At 43.2% G+C, this 17,742-nt stretch overlaps 1 protein-coding gene across 4 annotated transcripts in view; it reads left to right on the forward strand.

The window, feature by feature from the left end:
* Window positions 1–17,742, forward strand: part of LOC100659001 (steroid sulfatase) — a 196,239-nt gene that overhangs the window by 164,467 nt on the left and 14,030 nt on the right. For all 4 annotated transcript variants that reach the window (XM_010600188.3, XM_023539677.2, XM_003420630.4 and 1 more), the window contains exon 10: window positions 4,997–5,118. In XM_010600188.3, coding sequence (XP_010598490.3) covers window positions 4,997–5,118 — 122 coding nt within the window. The remainder of the gene's footprint in view (window positions 1–4,996; window positions 5,119–17,742) is intronic.

Raw genomic sequence — 17,742 nt, forward strand, 5'->3', positions numbered from 1 at the left:
TGTGGCATCTCTGTGTTCAAACTGCCAGCATTTAGGTTAGTAGATGAGAGCAAACCATTTTTACCGCCCAGGGAAGGAGCACTGATAGCCTCAGGAGTCAATTTTTAGAGGTCAAACATTTTGATCTCGAGTTCCATAATTAAAAGAAAATTAAATTCGATTCAGGTTTTTTTTTTTTGTTTAGGAAAAGAAATTAATACCCTGATGTTGTACATGTGTCTGCTCCTTGTTGCTAAGGAAGACAAAGGAAGGTGATTCGGTTAGCATCCCCCGTTAATTTTTGCTGACTTATGGCAAGACGAGAGTCCCCAGGTGGTGCAGATGGTTAACGAGCTCAGCTGCTAACTGAAAGGTTGCAAGTTCAAGTCCTCCCGGAGGTGCCTCCGAAGAAAGGCCTGGTCATCCACCTTTGAAAACTCAGCCACTGAAAACCCTGCGGAGTGCAGCTCCACCCTGGCACACGCGGAGTCGCCCTGAGTCAGACTCCACTCAATAGCTTGTTTTGTATTTTCTGGCATCTAGGCTAACTTTCTGCAGAAACTCAAGTGACGTTGCAGTGAAGGCCCACGGGAGTGTTTCCGTAGAGAACAATATGCCACGATGTTTTGTGTCACTTTAGAATTGGATTGCCCCTGTGCCCCACGCCCCGCACTGTGACTTTACAAAAACATTTCCACAGGAGCGTGTCAGCGTCAAGCAGTGTGGGCCGGGTTATTGCCCCGGTTAACTGTGAATTTCACACCTGGTTTGAAACAATCCTGAGTATTTTGATAACTTAGACACCATTTAAAAGTTCACCTCCACAGGGTCACTTCCAATTTTTCATGGCAGAAATGAGTCTCCGTTTGACAGGCCGTATTTTTGCGGCACTCTTCAACAGTGGCTTTTCGTAGTGGCGTGATTTATTACCTGAGTCAGGTGGAGAATAGAGAAAAATAAGACCTAGCTCTGCATTTTAAGAAAAAGGAAGTTTGCAGAAGGCTTTGTTCCCCTCAAGGATGGGGCTTGAAAGTGAGAAAAATACATTCTGAGATTTTGCAGTCTTATTGATTGATTGATTGATTTCGTGGCGAAAATATAAACGATACGTACCACTTCCACCATTTCTGCGTGCATAACTCGGTGACGTCAATTACATTCTTCAAGTTGGGCCACTAGTCTTGCCTGGTATCTCCTTCCAAATTATTCCAGCACTATTAGCATCGATTCAGTGCCTCTTGAGCAGAAATTCCATTTTGCCCCTCCCTCCCACCGCTAATAATGTTTGCTTTGGTGGCGTAGTGGTTAAGTGCTACAGCTGCTAACCCGAAAGCCGGCGGTTCAAATCCACCAGGCGCTCCTTGGAAACTCCATGATGTAGTTCTACTCAGTCCTGTAGGGTCGCTGTGAGTCAGAATCAGCTTGATGGCAATGGGTCAATGGGTACAGATTTGCTTATTTCATCTGAAGTGAGGTTATACAGTACTTGTCGTTTTGTGACTGACTGACTTCACTTAGCATGATGTTTTCAAGGTTCGTCCGTGCTGTGTCATGTACCAGAACTTGGTTCCTCTGTACGGCCAAGTAATATTCCATTGTGTGTATGCACGTTTTTACCCATTCATCCGTGGATGGACATTTTGGTTGTTTCTGCCTTACGGCTGTGGTAAAAAGTGAACGTTGGCTTACAGGTTTCTGTTTGTGATGCTGTCTTCGCATCTTTCGTATGACCTAGGTTTGGGATTAGTGGGTCACGTGGTAATTCTATGTTCAACTTTGTGAGGAACAGCGAAACTGCTTTCCAGAGTGGCTGCGCTATTTTAGATTCCCGCAAGCAGTAGATGAATGTTCTAGACTCTCCACAGCCTTCTCAATACCTGTTGTTCCCCCACTTTTTTTTTTGATCATTGCCATTTTAATGGGATGAGGTAGTATCTCATTGTGGTTTTGATTTGCATCTCCCTAATGGCTAATGAAAACCAAAATATAGGGTCCTGTGAGTTGGGATCAACTAGACAGCCATGAGCTTGTTTTGTTTTGTTTTAATGGGTAATGAGGAGCCCTGGTGGCACAGTGGTTAAGAGCTCAGGCTGCTAACCAAAAGGTCAGCAGTTCGAATCCACCAGTCTCTCCTTGAAAACCTATGGGACAGTTTACTCTGTCCCATAGGGTCTCTATGAGTCAGAATTAACTCGACGGTGGTGGGTTTTTAATGGGTAATGAAGGTTAAGTGCTTGTCTGTTTACCCAAAAGAAAGGTCGTTGGTTCAAACCCACCAGCCATTCCAAGGGAGAAAGATGTGGCAGTCTGCTTTCATAAAGATTACAGCCTTGGAAACCCTATGGCACAGTTCTACCCTGTCCTATAAGGTTGCTGTGAGTCAGAATTGACATGATGGCAGTGGATTAATGGCAAATGACATTGAACATCTTTTCATGTTCTTATTGATCGCTTGGATATCCTCTTTGATGAATTGCCTATTCAAGTCCCTTTCCCACTTTTTGATTGGGTTGGTTGTCTTTTTGTTGCCAAGTTGTAGAAGTTTATGTGTGTGTGTGTGTATATATATATATATATATATATATATATATATACACACATTTTTTTTTTGGATATTAGACTCTTATCAGATATGTGGTTCCCAAAAATTTTCCTCCAGTCTGCAAGCTGTCTTTTCGCTTTGTTGGTAAAGTCTTCACCTTTTTTCTTTTTTTAAATTAAATGTCCCCTCATATTACCATGACCAGTTTCAGTTATCAAATGCTAATCCTAAAAAGTAGTTCTTTCTGCCATCTTATTAAGTCAAGTGTTGAGTTTCGCCGGCCTCTGACAAAAAAACATCTTCAAGAAGTTGAGGTAGACATTGTACCCAATAAATGAAGATTCCGTCTCACTTTTGGGGGTCCACTTGGGGGTGGAGGTGCTGGAGAAGGCTAGCGTTCGTCTGTTCCCTGCCTCCTTGTCTCCACATCCCTTTTGGCCATCAGGGGCATTCCATGATCCAATATTCCTACCTGCACAACACCCCTCTCTTCCCTTCCTTTCTTTCAACTCTCTTTAGAATCTCATAATCGTAAGGTCCGATGCCTCCTTGAAAGGAATTTGAAAAGAACGGCACACAGTGCCTGTCATTTCAGGATGGAAACAGTGTTTCAGAGAACACCCTCTTTGTGAATAGACCTGTCGCTGCCATCACTCCTTTTCTTCTGCCCATGGTGAACAGGAACGCCGGCTTGGGATGTGAGCCAAGTCTGTCTTTTGTTCTTATTTTTAACTGCTGATAATAGAATATTTTCAGTCCATAGGCTTCTGGGGCGTTAATGATTAATAACAAGAGCTGAGGCCGGAGAAGTGCTAAGCAACAAGGCTATAATTACATTATGGGTTTTTAGTGACAACAAAATAAACCACAAAGAGCCCGAGGGAACCAGGACCTCGAAGACGGGCTCACCCAAATTATAGAGCCATGCTAAGTTCTGCTTTCTAAACGCCTTCTAACAGGAGATGACAGGGTGTCGTGTTTTTCATCAGAGAAAGAAAACCCACACGATAAATACTGCATCTCTTTCAGAGTGGTTCTTTACTCCTTGTTTCATGGGCAGAGGCTAAATTGTATCAGCAGCCCCGTTTCTAAAGTAGCTGTTCATTGATGTTTAACTCAAAGCAACATTTTAGGCTTTTTCTTCTATTTAAACTCCAAGTAATCCTCATTGTTCATAACAAACCTTATTTATTTATCGTTTACATTTTGGGAAGTTTCCCTTCTTGGCCAAGCTGTATACCTAGCAGTCATTGCTGTCATTAGCTGCCACGGAGTCGGCTCCGACTCATGGCGACCTTATGTAGAACAGAACAAAACACTGCCTGGTCCTGTGCCATCTTCATGATCGTGGGTGTGTTGGAGTCCATTGTTGAGGTTTTGTGTCAATCCGTCTCATGGAGGGTCTCCCTCATTTTCATTGACCCTTTTCTTTACTAATCATGACGTCCTTTTCTAGCAATTGGTCTTTCCTGATGACGAGTGAAGTCTCACCATCCTGGCTTCTAAGGAGACTTCTGGTTGTACTTCTTTATGACTGGTCTGTTCATTCTTCTGGCAGCCCATGGAATAGTCAATATTCCTCGCCAGTACCATCGTTCCCACACATCAGCTTTTGGGTCTTCCTTTTCATTGTCCAGCTTTGGCATGCATATGAGATGCCCAGTGGTAGAGGGGGTAATATGTTCATGTGCAGACAGTCCATACAAATCGTAGTATCATCACCATTATTATTTACAAATTAACTCATTCGGATTTAGAAACTCACTTTCACTGAAGTCTATCCAATTACAGTTGCCCCCTGCTATAAACCAAAACATCCAAACCTGTTACCTTCAAGTTGATTCCAACTCATGGCGGCCCCATGTATATATATTATCTTTTTTACCTTACCACACAACCAACCAACTCATTGCCGTCCAGTCCATTCGACTCATGGCGACCCTACAGGACAGAGTAGAACTGCCCCAATAGGGTTTCCAAGGATCGGCTGGTGGATTCAAACCACCAACCTTTTGGTTTGCAGTTGAGCCTTTAACCACTGCACCACTACAGGTCCTCTGATTTTCAACAGAACCATACTTTTTGGCAAAGCAATGGGCAGAAAACTGGGGTTAACAGAAGCACCTGGTAGAGTGGTTGAGAGGATAAATGCCAGATCAACTTTTACTGGTGGTTTGACCTTGGATTAGTGGCTAACACTTCCTGTGCCTCAGTTTTCTCGCCTCTACAGTGGTGATGAAAATAAGACCAGCTCATGGTGCTGTCTGGAGGATCTGACAAGCTAACACATGAGCAGAGCTGGGATCGGAATGTGGAACATGGCGCCCGTAGGGTTAGTTAGTATCCTTTGTGTTGAGTAATGCAGCTCTGTTGTGCTCTCATTTGTGGGGAAGGACAGTTTGGAACTCAGGGTGTTTTAGTCCAAGGGCGATGTGGTTGTCCCCCACCTGATGGCACTATTGGTTTACCATACAGGATCATCGATGGACGGGACCTGATGCCTCTCCTCCAAGGGAGAAGCCAACGGTCAGATCACGAGTTCCTCTTCCATTACTGCAACTCCTACCTAAATGCCGTGCGCTGGCACCCAAGAAACAGTGAGTCACCCCACCCTCCCACGCTTCTAATACTTCATTCCATTCATACTGCGTGAATAGATACCAGTAACAGAGAGCATATAGCTGCAGATGCCAACGGTGCCTAAAAGTGTGACTGTGTTTGCTTTGCTGTCTTTTCATCCTCTTCTCTTCTCTTTTTCCTTCCCGTCACATGGTTGTCCAGGTAGTCCTTGGTGGTTCAGTGGTAGGATTCTCGCCTTCCTTGCAGGAGACCCTGGTTCAATGCCCGGCCAGTGCACTGCATGTGCAGCTACCACCCGTCTGTCGGTGGAGGCTTGCTTGTTGCTAGGATACTGAACAGGTTTCAGCGGAGCGTCCAGACTAAGACAGACTAGGAGGAAGGGCCTGGAAATCTGTTTCTGAAAAATCAACTAATGAAAATCCTATGGATCACAGCAGTCCCATCCGTGGGGTATAGCAAAGGGCTGGGAAGCGTTTTGTTCCCTTGTGCTTGAGGTTGCCATGAGCCAGGCTGACTTGACAACAGTGAACAACAACATAGAGGCAAAACCCAAGAATTGGAGCAGTTAGTGTTTTGCAAAAGTCTTCACACCTATCAATTAACAGATTAGCAGGGGGTAGAATAATAATGAGTTAAAAACATGGCCTTAGAATGTTGGACCTGTAAAAAAATTAAAAAAAATTTTTTTAATGCTTGGAAAAGGGTCTGGTGCAGAACAAATACTTAGTAAATGTTACCTATTTTTTATGAAAGAACATGGTAGAAGTTGTTTTTTTGTTTGTCTTTATTCTTAATTAAGGAAATATTCATTGAGCTCCTATGGAAGGATTTTATTTACATATGTCTTCAATGTGCCTGTAATTCTTCATCTTCATAGGAATGTTTTTTCTTTTTTAGATTAATTTACAGTATTTAGGTCTGCACCATGTAATAAATGAGAGCTCTGTGATTACCAGTTTTCTTTTATATGGAGCCTGGGAGAAAAGTCAAGAATAAAGTTTCTGCCATTCCTGGGTATTTAAAGAAGTCTGATAACATATTCCTAGCCTTGCGAAATTGCACTTAGCTAAAGCCAACCCCACCACCTCCTGTTAGAGAGTCCGGAAAGAACATATTGGTTCAGGGCTGGAGGAACATGTTATGTGGAGGAGTGAAGAGAAAAGGGACAGAGAGATAGAGAAAATAGGAGTAAGTGAGAAAAACAAGACCCAGTTTCTCATAGACAACTGGCCCTGGGATAAATTTTGCTTGTTAGACAAACACAAATGACATTTCCCCTTAATGCAGCCCTAGCAGTCTCCTGCCTTGTGCTGGCAACAAAAGAAAGAAATCACAGCATTTCAACGATAGGATCGTTCACCCCCTACAGGGTCTCCATCAACCATGTGGTCTGTAAATCATCTTTTGCTTACTTTTCAGATTATCTCTGAAACTCAGCAGTGATGGTTGCTGCCCTGGCTATTATGGGTGGCTCGGTGTTTATTTATTTGGTGTTTTGTGTATTCATTTTTCATCTAGTCATTTTGCTATGTGGAAGGCACTGTTTTAGACACTGGCGTCTGTCAGTGAGAAAATGGGATGGAAATCTTCCTTGCCTAAGAGTGGTTTAGATCCTAGAGCTGGGACTACAGGGGTGCCTAAGGACAATGCGACTCTCATCGGCATGGGATTTCCCATTCACACAGGGCAGTGGAGGTTCTGTGGTAGAATTCTTGCCTTCCATGTGGGAGACCTGGGTTCGATTCCTGGCCAATCACCTCATGTGAAGCTACCAGCTCTCTGTCAGTGGAGGCTTGGGTGTTGCTATGATGCTGAACAGGCTTCAGAGGAGCTTCCAGGCTAAGACAGAGTAGGAAGAAAGGCCTAGTGATCTACTTCTGAAAATCAGCCAGCGAAAACCCTACGGATCACAACAGTCTGATTTGCAACCAATCATGGGGATGGTGCAGGACCAGGCGGCATTTCATTCCTTTGTGCACGAGGTGGCCATGATTCAGGGGCCAACTCAAGGGCAGCCAACAACAACATCAGGGAAGCCAGATGGGCAAGTAGGACTAGCCGATTTAGTCTGCTTAGATCATCTCAGGTCTACTTTGGTAGGAGATTGTCACTAATCACTGGACTACGGGGGACACTTTCCGTAAGTCTTAGAGATAAGAGGGTTGACACCTACCCTCATAATACTTCACTAGAGAACAAAAGAGAGATTTAATATCAGGTTTTAGTAACAAGCAGTGGTATGCGGGAGCTGTCTTCTCATTGTTAAGGAATTTTGCCAACTGGTTGTTAAAGTGTTGGTAGCTTGAAATCAGCCATGTTGGGAGTATTTACACCATGGAAATTGGCAAACACTACACCAAAAAAAAAAAACCATTAGTATTGAGTCGATTTTTGACTCATAGTGACCTTATAGGACAAAGGAGAACGGCCACGTAGGGTTTCCAAGCCTGTAATCTTTACAGAAGCAGTCTGAGGAGTTGCTGTGTGAGTTCACTGCTGCACTGCCCGGGCTCCTATACGAGTCAGGGCTTTTTTCCTTGCTCAGAGAGCTAGTTTACCAGCAGTTCACTGGTACCAGAAAACTAGAACTGATTGGAAATGTTTTAAGATTCAATTATCATTTGTCCTGATTAGCAGAGGGTTTAAATACTAAAATCGCAGACTCATTAAGTCCTTCTGCTCAAAAAAAATAGAGCTAGAAGTCTCCTTCCCCCTTTTTAAATCACGAATCCCTTTTAACATCTCTATATAATTCCTTCTCTGTAATTTAATTGTCTCGGAAAGCTGAATGGCGTGATTTAATTATGATCTGAAACGGTTATTCCCATTGCATTTTAAAAGAACTCCTGAAAGTGTTGGTATAACATGGATACCTTTCCCTGCTTTCAAATGGGAACTTGGAGTTAAGAACTCCTGTTCAGTGGCCATCAAACTCTAGGCTTTGAGTTTTGACCTGTGAATCAGTGTTATTAAAAATTCAGCACAAGGACAGCTTGATATTAGGGATGAGATTTATCTTGGAAGGTAGGTAGATATTTGGCTTCGGGATTCTGTTACATATTTTCAAGTTTAATAAATGTATTCTTCAATAGATGGTCACATTAACGTGAGAACCGCCAAGCCAAGACGGCCATATCTATTGGATGACTTTGGGCCTGTCCTGGAATACGTTGCCATTTAGTACATAATAATGGTTTAAAGTATTTTCTGTAAGTATGTATGGAATTTTGATATCATCCAGAAAAAGAATCACCCCCCCAGCCCTTTTTTTTTTTTTTTAAGCTTTATGCTTCTATGGGGAAACCAGCTCTCCAGGAAGCTACAAAGACGTGGTCAGAGGAGTGTAGAATTGATGCCGTATCCTCGGCCTGAAAACAACACACACACCTTGATGCCGCACCAGCCGGGCCTCATCGATGTGGCTGCATTTGCAATTCAAGTTTATCGGAAAATTTTTTTTCCCGTGTTAAAAAAAAAAAAAAGGTGTCATTTTTAATGACAACAAAAAGCAGTACCATAAAAGAATTTTTTCTAGAGAAATGTGTTCATGCTCAGCTTGCTGTAAGATACCTTCTTTCTGAAATTATGGTTGTTGGGTGCAGTTGAGTCAATTTTCCACTCACAGTGACCCTGTGTGACAGAGTAGAACTGTCCGATAGGGTTTGCGAGGCTGTCATCTTTCAGGGAGCAGATTGCCAGGTCTTTCTTCCATGGAACTGTTAACGTGGGTTTGAACTGACAACCTTTCAGTTAGCAACCGAGCACTTAACCTTAGCACCACAGGGCTCCTTTCTTTCCCAAATAGGAACTAAGGTAATGGTTTAAAGTAAAAGTTTGCTGGAAAAGTTTTTCCCCTCTAATAAAGGCATCATGTCTTAATTATGGCAAAGAGTAATAGGATAAAAGAGTTCATTCTAGAGAAATTTGTTCATACACAACTTCCTAAAAGGTGTATTTTTACAAAATGGGGATAAATGAGAGTTTAAAGTCAAAACAGCATTGCCGCAGTCAGGAAAAATGCTAGCCTTGTTCACCATTAAAATTTTCATTCTGCTAAAAAAAAAAAAAAAATTTCTCCCCTAAAATACACCTGATAAAAGAGTGGACTTTAATTACAGCTGCTTCTGCCTTGCGAGTTCACCAGCTTAAGAACTGCTGGGCTTGGCTGTTGTCTCTGAATAAGTTCAGGAGCCCACGTGTGGTACAAACCGTTAATGCCATAGGCTGCTTACTGAAAGGGTAGAGGATATGGGTCCACCCAGAGGCACCTCAGAAGAGTCCTGGCAATCTGCCTCCAAAAGTCCACAGCTTTGAAAACCCTGTGGAGCACAGTTCTCCTCTGCACACGTGGGGTCGCCATGAGTCAGAACTGATTCGGAAACAAGTAGTTCGGTTTTTTAGAAGGAGAAGAGTTGAAGAGGGCGGAGCCCTGGGATTTGGTGGCCGGCTGGGGAGAGGGGGACGTATTGAATGATTTTTGAGGTATGTTGAGGCTCAAGGATGGCACCGAGGAGAGTCCTGAGGTGGGTTTACACCCACAGCTTTAACAGGTAATGTGAGCATTCCTGTAAATTCTCAGAGGGGACAACAAGCGAGGGTCCCTCGGGCAAAGGGACCTCAGGGTAGAAAACCACAACAGTGCTTGAAATCCTTCTTGAAGAATTCCAACACGGTGGTACGGCCAGAAATACTGCCAAGACTGAAGGCCCTCTGAGGCTGATATGATATATATACCTAAGTTCTCCAAGCATCCAAAATAAATCTTGCCAAGACTAGCAGTTGAACAATGTCCATCAAGGCAGGTCTAAAATCCAAGTGGTAAATTAAGAGCCAAAGTGTTGAAACTATTTACATTGAGTTTTGTATATTTTCGAAGAATTCTTAGCAGGAAAAAAAATGTCTTAGGGCATGTATTACGTGGGCAACCGAATTAAAAGAAGACGTAAACCATTGTGTTTCTCACTTAGGTTAGTTGTCTATATTCACGGCTGATTCATACGAAGCAGGCAATGTTCTGAGAATTTTATGCATAAGATCATATTTTTGATCCTCACAGCAGCTCCATGAGGCAGGTACTATTCGTATCCTCATTTTAAACAAAAACCCATTGCTGTCAAGCCAATTCCGACTCAGAACCACCCTATAGGACAGAGTAGAGCTGCCCCATGCAGTTTTCAAGGTTGTGCAGTGGTTAAGAGCTCAGCTGCTAACCAAAACGTCAGCAGTTCGAATCCACCAGGCGTTCCTTGGAAACCCTATGGGGCAGTTCTACTCTGTCCTGTAGGGTCGCTGTGAGTCGGAATTGACAGCAATGGGTTTCATCTGGTTTTGGTAATCTTTATGGGAGCAGATCACCAGCTCTTTCTTTCACTGAGTGCTAATGGATTTCAGCCGCTGACCTTTCGGTTAGCATCTGACTGCTTAACTACTACTCCACCAGGGCTTCTATCCTCATTTAAGAGAGAAGAAATTTTTGTCAGAGAGAGGTTAAAGGCATTGTCCAGACTCACATAGCTAGGAAGTTGTAGACCTGAGATCTGAAACCAAACTGTTGGTGCCCCAAACCAAAAACCAAAAACCGGGAGGTTGGATTAACTGGAGGTGAAAAATGGGTTGACATCTGTTAGGCAGAACTAAACATATTTTAACTGTCTTGGTTATCTAGTGCTGCTATAACAGAAATACCACAAGTGGATGGCTTTAACAAAGAGAAATTTATTCTCTCACAGTCTAGTAGGCTACAAGTCTAAATTCAGGGCTCCAGCTCCAGGGGAAGGGTTTCTCTCTCAGGTCTGGAGAAAGGTCCTTGTCATCAATCTTCCCCTGGACTAGGAGCTTCTCCGTGTAGGAACCCTGGGTCCAAAGGACGTGCTCTGTTCCTGGTGTGCTTTCTTGGTGAGATGAGGTCCCCAATTGTCTGCTTGCTTCCCTTTCCCTTTATCTCTTGTGAGATAAAAGGTGGTTCAGGGAGGGGGGCCAAGATGGCGGACTAGGTGGATGCTCCCGCGGATCCTTCTTGCAACAAAGACTCGGAAAAACAAGGGAATCGATCACATACATAACAATCTATGAACTCTGAACAATAAGCACAGACTTAGAGACGGAGGACGAACAAATACGGGCAGACAGCGACTGTTTTCAGAACTAGGAGCCAGCGCACCAGGCAGGTGACCTTCGGAGCTCGATCTGGGGCAGAGCCCAGGGGGGCAGACGGCACAGAAAGGGGGCCCACCCCTTCCCCCCCGAACCCATCCCGGGAGGAAGCCTAGTAGGTTGGCGCGGGCGGCGTAGGGGCGCAGCCGGAGGGAGAAACACCCGGGAGGCAGTGACTGATCTGAGAGGGGGGAGAACAGCCTCCCAGCTGGGGTGCCGGCCCGCCGGGAGTTAGGCGAGAAGCCGACGGGGCGCGCGCGGGGGGGGGGGTCAGCTGTGTTTCCCTGGAGTGACCCCAGGGCGGGGCCCACGCGTTCGTGCGGGAGGACGCGCACCCAGTCCGCGCGTGTGGCACGGCACACCAGAGGGAGAAATCCCCGGAGGTGTCTGGTCTCAAAACAGGGAAAGCAGCATCCCAGACGGGGAGCCATTCCGCTGCGATCTGGGCGGGCGCGCGCGCACGCGCGCGCGGGCGGGGCATGAGCGCGGGGTCCATTTTTATTACCCTGAATTGACCCAGGGGGCGGGACCACCTGGTCGTGCGAGTGACGCCCTCCCAGTTTGCGCGAGAGGTGTGGCACACCGGAAGGAGAAGTCCCCGGGAGGAACTGATTGGTCCCAAAGCGCAGAAAGTAGCGTCCCAGACAGGGTGCCGTCTTGCCGGGGCTTGGGCGCGCGCACGAGCGGGGCGTGAGCGCGGAGTCCATTTTTATTGCCCTGAATTGACCCAGGGGGCGGGCCCACCTGGCCGTGCGGAGGAACTGATTGGTCCCGAAGCGCAGAAAGTAGCGTCCCAGACGGGGTGCCGCCCTGCTGGGGCTTGGGGCGCGCGCACGAGCGGGGCGTGAGCGCGGAGTCCATTTTTATTGCCCTGAATTGACCCAGGAGGCAGGCCCACCTGGCCGTGCGGAGGAACTGATTGGTCCCGAAGCGCAGAAAGTAGCGTCCCAGACGGGGTGCCGCCCTGCTGGGGCTTGGGCGCGCACACGAGCGGAGCGTGAGCACGGAGTCCATTTTTATTGCCCTGAATTGACCCAGGGGGCGGGCCCACCTGGCCGTGCAGGTGATGCCAACCCAGTTCGCGCGAGAGGTGTGGAGCTCCGGAAGGAGAAGTCCCGGGGAGGAAGTGACTGGTTCCCGAACAGGGAAAGCAGCGTCTCAACCCGGAAGTCATCCCGCTGGGATTTGGGCACGCGCACAGGCGGGGCGTGACCGCGGGATCTAATTATAATCGCCTGAATAGACCCCTGGGGGCGGGCCCACCCGTTCCTGCGGGAAACGCCCACCCAGTGCCCACGAGCGGTGCCGCGCACTGGAGGAAGTCCCCAGGAGGAAGGGACTGGTTTCCGAGCAAGGAAAGCAGTGTCCTAGCCAGGGACCCGTCCAGCCCGGATTTTGGCGAACGGGGGCGGAGCATGAACGTGGTGTTCAGCTCTATATTCTGTGGTGCTACACTCCTAGCTCTCAGATCCCTCCCCCACCCTCCCCAGGCGACCCCATTAACATCCGAATACCCGGAGCCAGAGAGAGAATTCAGATAGGGATCTGACTGCATTTTTTTTTAGCTGACTACTTGGAAAATCTAGTTTCCCAGTGATGGCTCGGAGACAGCAGTCCATATCAAACCACATAAAGAAACAGACCATGACAGCTTCTCCAACCCCCCAAACAAAAGAATCAAAATCTTTCCCAAATGAAGATACAATCCTGGAATTATCAGATACAGAATATAAAAAACTAATTTACAGAATGCTTAAAGATATCACAAATGAAATTAGGATAAATGCAGAAAAAGCCAAGGAACACACTGATAAAACTGTTGAAGAACTCAAAAAGATTATTCAAGAACATAGTGGAAAAATTAACAAGTTGCAAGAATCCATAGAGACAGCATGTAGAAATCCAAAAGATTAACAATAAAATTACAGAATTTGACAACGCAATAGAAAGTCAGAGGAGCAGACACGAGCAATTAGAATGTAGACTGGGACTTCTGGAGGACCAGGGAAACAACACCAACATAGCTGGAAAAAAATCAGATAAAAGAATTAAAAAAAATGAAGAAACCCTAAGAATCATGTGGGACTCTATCAAGAAGGATAACTTACGAGTAATTGGAGTCCCAGAACAGGGAGGGGGGACAGAAAACACAGAGAAAATAGTTGAAGAACTCCTGACACAAAACTTCCCTGACATCATGAAAGAAGAAAGGATATCTATCCAAGATGCTCATCGAACCCCATTTAAGATTGATCCAAAAAGAAAAACACCAAGACATATCATCATCAAACTTGCCAAAACCAAAGACAAACAGAAAATTTTAAAAGCAGCCAGGGAGAAAAGAAAGGTTTCCTTCAAGGGAGAATCAATAAGAATAAGTTCAGACTACTCAGCAGAAACCATGCAGGCAAGAAGGGAATGGGACGACATATACAGAGCACTAAACGAGAAAAACTGCCAGCCAAGGATCATATATCCAGCAAAACTCTCTCTGAAATACGAAGGAGAAATTAAGATATTTACAGATAAACACAAGTTTAGAGAATTTGCAAAAACTAAACCAAGACTGCAAGAAATGCTAAAGGAGATTGTTTGGCCTGATGACCAATAATATCAGGTACCAGCACAATACAAGGTCACAAAACAGAACGTCCTGATATCAACGCAACTCAAACAGGGAAAGCACAAAAACAAACAAATTAAGACTAATTCTAAAAAATAAATAAATAAACAAAATAATACACACAACAGGAAATCATGGAAATCAATAGATAAACGATCAAAATAATCAAAAAGAGGGACTAAATAAAGGAGGCATTGAACTGCCAGATGGAGAGTGATACAAGGCGAAATAGAAGGATACAAGTTAGGTTGTTACTTAGAAAAATAGGGGTAAATAAAAAGGTAACCACAAAAAGGAATATCAATTCCATAACTCAAGAAAAAAGCCAAGAAAAACGTAACGACTCAATAAACACAAAGTTAAACATTATGAAAATGAGGATCTCACAAGCTACTAAGAAAAACGTCTCAGCACAAAAAAGCATGTGGAAAAATGAAATGGCCAACAACACACATGAAAAGGCATCAAAATGACAGCACTAAAAACTTACTTATCTATAATTACGCTGAATGTAAATGGACTAAATGCACCAATAAAGAGACAGAGAGTCACGGACTGGATAAAAAAACACGATCCATCTATATGCTGCCTACAAGAGACACACCTTAGACTTAGAGACACAAACAAACTAAAACTCAAAGGATGGAAAAAAATATATCAAGCAAACAATAAGCAAAAAAGAAGAGGAGTAGCAATATTAATTTCTGACAAAATAGACTTTAGACTTAAATCCGCCACAAAGGATAAAGAAGGACACTATATAATGATAAAAGGGACAATTGATCAGGAAGACATAACCATATTAAATATTTACGCACCTAATGACAGGGCTGCAAGATACATAAATCAAATTTTAACAGAATTGAAAAGTGAGATAGACACCTCCACATATATAGTAGGAGACTTCAATACACCACTTTCGGAGAAGGACAGGACATCCAGTAAGAAGCTCAATAGAGACACGGAAGACCTACTTACAACAATCAACCAACTTGACCTCATTGACTTATACAGAACTCTCCACCCAACTGCTGCAAAATATACTTTTTTTTCTAGCGCACATGGAACATTCTCTAGAATAGACCACATATTAGGGCATAAAACAAATCTTTGCAGAATCCAAAACATCGAAATATTACAAAGCATCTTCTCAGACCACAAGGCAATAAAACTAGAAATCAATAACAGAAAAACTAGGGAAAAGAAATCAAATACTTGGAAAATGAACAATACCCTCCTGAAAAAAGACTGGGTTATAGAAGACATCAAGGAGGGAATAAGGAAATTCTTAGAAAGCAACGAGAATGAAAATACTTCCTATCAAAACCTCTGGGACACAGCAAAAGCAGTGCTCAGAGGCCAATTTATATCGATAAATGCACACATACAAAAAGAAGAAAGAGCCAAAATCAGAGAACTGTCCCTACAACTTGAGCAAATAGAAAGTGAGCAACAAAAGAATCCATCAGGCACCCGAAGAAAACAAATAATAAAAATTAGAGCTGAACTAAATGAATTAGAGAACAGAAAAACAATTGAAAGAATTAACAAAGCCAAAAGCTGGTTCTTTGAAAAAATTAACAAAATTGATAAACCATTGGCTAGACTGACTAAAGAAAAACAGGAAAGGAAACAAATAACCCGAATAAGAAACGAGAAGGACCACATCACAACAGAACCAAATGAAATCAAAAGAATCATAGCAGATTACTACATAAAATTGTACTCTAACAAATTTGAAAACCTAGAAGAAATGGATAAATTCTTGGAACAACACTACTTACCTAAACTAACACATTCAGAAGTAGAACAACTAAATAGACCCATAACAAAAAAAGAGATTGAAACGGTAATCAAAAAACTCCCAACAAAAAAAAGTCCTGGCCCAGATGGCTTCACTGCAGAGTTCTACCAAACCTTCAGAGAAGACTTAACACCATTACTATTGAAGGTATTTCAAAGTATAGAAAAAGACGGAATACTACCCAACTCATTCTATGAAGCTACCATCTCCCTGATACCAAAACCAGGTAAAGACATTACAAAAAAAGAAAATTTTAGACCTATATCCCTCATGAACATAGATGCAAAAATCCTTAATAAAATTCTAGCCAATAGAATCCAACAACACATCAAAAAAATAATTCACCCTGATCAAGTGGGATTTATACCAGGTATGCAAGGCTGGTTTAATATCAGAAAAACCATTAATGTAATCCATCACATAAATAAAACAAAAGACAAAAACCGCATGATCTTATCAATTGATGCAGAAAAGGCATTTGACAAAGTCCAACACCCATTTATGATAAAAACTCTCACCAAAATAGGAATTGAAGGAAAATTCCTCAACATAATAAAGGGCATATATGCAAAGCCAACGGCCAATATCACTCTAAATGGAGAGAACCTGAAAGCATTTCCCTTGAGAACGGGAACCAGACAAGGATGCCCTTTATCACCGCTCTTATTCAACATCGTACTTGAAGTCCTAGCCAGGGCAATTAGGCTAGACAAAGAAATAAAGGGTATCCAGATTGGTAAGGAGGAAGTAAAGCTATCACTATTTGCAGATGACATGATCGTATACATGGAAAACCCTAAGAAATCCTCCAGAAAACTACTGAAACTAATAGAAGAGTTTGGAAGAGTCTCAGGATATAAAATAAACATACAAAAATCACTTGGATTCCTCTACATCAACAAAAAGAACACCGAAGAGGAAATAACCAAATCAATACCATTCACAGTGGCCCCCAAGAAGATAAAATACTTAGGAATAAATCTTACCAAGGATGTAAAAGACCTATACAAAGAAAACTATAAAACTCTGCTACAAGAAATTCAAAAGGACACGCTTAAATGGAAAAACATACCCTGCTCATGGATAGGAAGACTCAACATAGTAAAAATGTCTATTCTACCAAAAGCCATTTATACATACAACGCACTTCCAATCCAAATACCAATGTCATACTTTAAGGGAATAGAGAAACAAATCACTAATTTCATATGGAAAGGAAAGAACCCCCGGATAAGCAAAACATTACTGAAAAAGAAGAAGAAAGTGGGAGGCCTCACCCTACCTGATTTCAGAACCTATTATATAGCTACAGTAGTCAAAACAGCCTGGTACTGGTACAACAACAGGCACATAGACCAATGGAACAGAATTGAGAATCCAGATATAAATCCATCCACGTATGAGCAGCTGATATTTGACAAAGGACCAGCGTCAGTCAATTGGGGAAATAATAGTCTTTTTAACAAATGGTGCTGGCATAACTGGATATCCATTTGCAAAAGAATGAAACAGGACCCATACCTCACACCATGCACAAAAACTGACTCCAAGTGGATCAAAGACCTAAACATAAAGACCAAAACGATAAAAATCTTGGAAGAAAAAATAGGATCTACCCTAGGAGCCCTAATACAGGGCATAAACAGAATACAAAACATTACCAAAAATGATGAAGAGAAACCCGATAACTGGGAGCTCCTAAAAATCAAACACCTATGCTCATCTAAAGACTTCACCAAAAGAGTAAAAAGACCACCTACAGACTGGGAAAGAATATTCAGCTATGACATCTCAGACCAGCGCCTGATCTCTAAAATCTACATGATTCTGTCAAAACTCAACCACAAAAAGACAAACAACCCAATCAAGAAGTGGGCAAAGGATATGAACACACATTTCACTAAGGAAGATATTCAGGCAGCCAACAGATACATGAGAAAATGCTCTCGATCATTAGTCATTAGAGAAATGCAAATTAAAACTACGATGAGATTCCATCTGACACCAAGTAGACTGGCATTAATTCAAAAATCACAAAATAATAAATGTTGGAGAGGCTGC

Source organism: Loxodonta africana, chromosome X (genome assembly GCF_030014295.1).
Source record: "Loxodonta africana isolate mLoxAfr1 chromosome X, mLoxAfr1.hap2, whole genome shotgun sequence".
NCBI lineage: Eukaryota > Metazoa > Chordata > Mammalia > Proboscidea > Elephantidae > Loxodonta > Loxodonta africana.